The sequence below is a fragment of the Zea mays genome, chromosome 9 (assembly GCF_902167145.1).
Source record: "Zea mays cultivar B73 chromosome 9, Zm-B73-REFERENCE-NAM-5.0, whole genome shotgun sequence".
Taxonomy (NCBI): domain Eukaryota; kingdom Viridiplantae; phylum Streptophyta; class Magnoliopsida; order Poales; family Poaceae; genus Zea; species Zea mays.
Genome location: NC_050104.1, coordinates 104269197 through 104271777, shown reverse-complemented (window position 1 = coordinate 104271777; position 2581 = coordinate 104269197). Strand labels below are relative to the sequence as shown.

The 2581-nt window shown below is 51.0% G+C and overlaps 1 protein-coding gene across 1 annotated transcript; it reads left to right on the top strand.

Annotated features, from left to right (window-relative positions):
- The first annotated feature begins 1275 nt into the window (after nucleotides 1–1275).
- On the top strand, nucleotides 1276–2188 carry LOC100284996 (TMV response-related protein). The gene has a single exon (NM_001157891.2). It carries the CDS (start codon nucleotides 1326–1328, stop codon nucleotides 1953–1955), a length of 630 nt encoding a protein of 209 aa, NP_001151363.2. The 5' UTR covers nucleotides 1276–1325; the 3' UTR covers nucleotides 1956–2188.
- The last annotated feature ends 393 nt before the right edge of the window (nucleotides 2189–2581 follow it).

Below are 2581 nucleotides of genomic sequence, written 5' to 3'. Positions count from 1 at the left end.
CTGCCCTGCGTGGCGTACGCTCTAGCTGGTGGACGCGCGCAGCTGCCGACCATCACCAGCCGCCGCTGCGCTAGTACGCTACACGAGTACACGCCCACGGCCCACCTGCGTCCCTCAAAAACCGGAAACGAGCGAGCGGCTCAGCGGCAGTTGGCGGCGTCGTCGGTCGGTCGGTCGACCAACGGTTTGTGCGTGACGGGCCCGTGACGCGGTCATGCCGTAACGAACAGGTCCTGCGGCCTCCTCGACTGGACTGGACATATCCAAACTGCGTGCGGCCTGCGGCGACGGGCTCGGTTTTGCTTCCGCGTCAGCGCCCACGCGCCGGCCCCAGCCGCTTGTGTTTCCCTTGTTTTGCCTTGGACTTTGCGACTAGGACCTTGAGGATATGGTGTTTTGCCGCGAGGTCTGGCCTAGTGTTTCTTGGAGCAGAGGTTAGTTAGTTAGGCTCGTTTGTATCGTATGGTCTTCCTCTTCAACGTAGAGTGCATGGCATGGTTTAAACTTGACTTGAAGTTAGAGACAGGCTTCACCGCTTCAGCGTCAACACAGCTACGGCCTTCGTTCAAGTGTTACAAGGGATTTTTATACATATAAAAATTCTTATTCTTGCAAGCTCATTTACTTTATTCGGCGGCGAGTCTTGCTAATACCGCCGTGATGCATGCGCACTATTTAGTGGTAACTTTGTTTAACAAAATTAGCTGCAATCAAACAATGCACAGCTGGTTCATGTACTTGCCCTTCATTTCGAAATAAATGATTAAAATACGCTAGCTTCTCTAGCTACTATACAAACCAGGACATGCCATAACCTTTTTACTGTACAAAGCAAGCAACAATCCAACTCTCTTTTGGTTTGTTTTCGCTGGACGGACGTGTGGCTGCCTATGATTTCTGAAGAATAAGGTCATTCTCAATAGAGTTTTATTACACTTTTTTTAAAGCTTTAAAGCTGTTATGTCAACATTTGTTTAGAAAATAATGTTGTTAGAGTTTGGTCCCTATGAAAACTCTTCCATCTCTCATAACTCTTATATCTCTCTTTATTAAATTGCATGCCAGTTATATATGGCATGATATTTATAGAACTAGAACTCTTGTGATCCTTTTTATTAACCTTGCTCTAACGCATTCAGAATAGTATAGGATTCAAGGGAGTTAAGTGCTAAATGACAAAAACATTCCAATTCGCGTCAACTTTTTTTTTCCCTCCACCACTTCCGGCCGCTCCTCGCTCCTCTATATATACAGCAGGATGCTTTTGGTCAACTCCTCTCCATTCCGAACTCCAAACGAACCAATTCGTGTCCATCGAAGGTTCCATGGGATCAGGCCTCTCAAGCAGCCACCGGAGGAGCAGCGCGTCGCTTCACCAGCCGGCGGCGGCCCCGGCCCCGGCCCCGGCGCTGGTCATCGCGGCCGACGGCTCGTTGAGGGAGTTCGCGCCGGCGCCACTCCCCGCCTCCGTCTCCGACGCGCTCGCCGGCGCCAATGCGGCGGCCGACGGCCGGTTCTTCGTGTGCAGCTCCGACGCGCTCTGCTTCGACTCCGACGTCCCGGCGCTCGGCGCCGACGAGCTGCTCCGGCCGGGGCAGATATACTTCGTCCTCCCCGCGGCCATGCTCGGCAGGCCGCTCTCGAGCGCCGGCATGGCCGCGCTCGCCGCGCGCGCGAGCGAGGCGCTGGCGGCGGGAGCGGGCTGGCGTGGGCGCCCTCGCGGCCGCCGCGGGTTCACGAAGGCGCGCGTCGTGCCGGCGCACCACCGCCACGCGGACGGCGACCGAGAGGTCAACGAGAAGCTGAACCAGAGGACTCTTGGCGGCATCGAGACGGCTTCACGTGGTCCGGCGACCAACGCCAGGAAGTCCGCTGTGGCGGCGCGACCGGCTCCGCCTCTGAGGAGGGCGCTCAGCACCATTGAAGAGGATGCCGAGCGATCAAATTGGCTTTGAAGCGCGCGTGTTGGACGCGACCGAGTGATCACAGAGCTGCGCGAGGGCATGTGCCGTATTGATGATAACTTTGGATTGATTTTTTTTTGTGTGTGTATAGGATGTTAGAGATTTTGTGCTATTCAAATAGCTTGAAAGGATATGGAAATTTGTTATTTGGTTGGTCGACGTTTGTGTATTTAAACAAATCACAAAGATTAAATGAAAATTTTAGTTGCTGACTTGGTTCTTTATCAATTCCCTTTGTTACTTCTGAGTGAAGCCCATTTGTGGTTAATTTTGTTAACGATTGTATCTAACAATGTCCATTTGTGGTTAATTTTTTTAACGATTGCATCTAAGCATGTTTTTCAATAAAAGAGACGAAAAGGACTAGTTAAGCAACTCGTGAAAAAAACAATTAAAAGACGATAAAAAACATATCAATGTAAACTTAGCGGCAAGCACGGGCCAAGCTAGGGCGACCGCCTTAGACGATCTCTAACGTCTCTACGCCTCCCTCCTCTATCGTCTCTTGGGTGGAGGGGGCTCCCTCTTTTGTTAATCAGCCTTTTTAATTCTAAAATTAATTTATTTCAAGTTTAATTGTCTGATAATAGTGTGTATTATGGTACTTCAAATACTAT

What these genes read in the sequence shown, in the direction of transcription:
- LOC100284996 (NM_001157891.2), top strand. Translation starts at nt 1,326, where the DNA reads ATGGGATCAGGCCTCTCAAGCAGCCACCGGAGGAGCAGCGCGTCGCTT.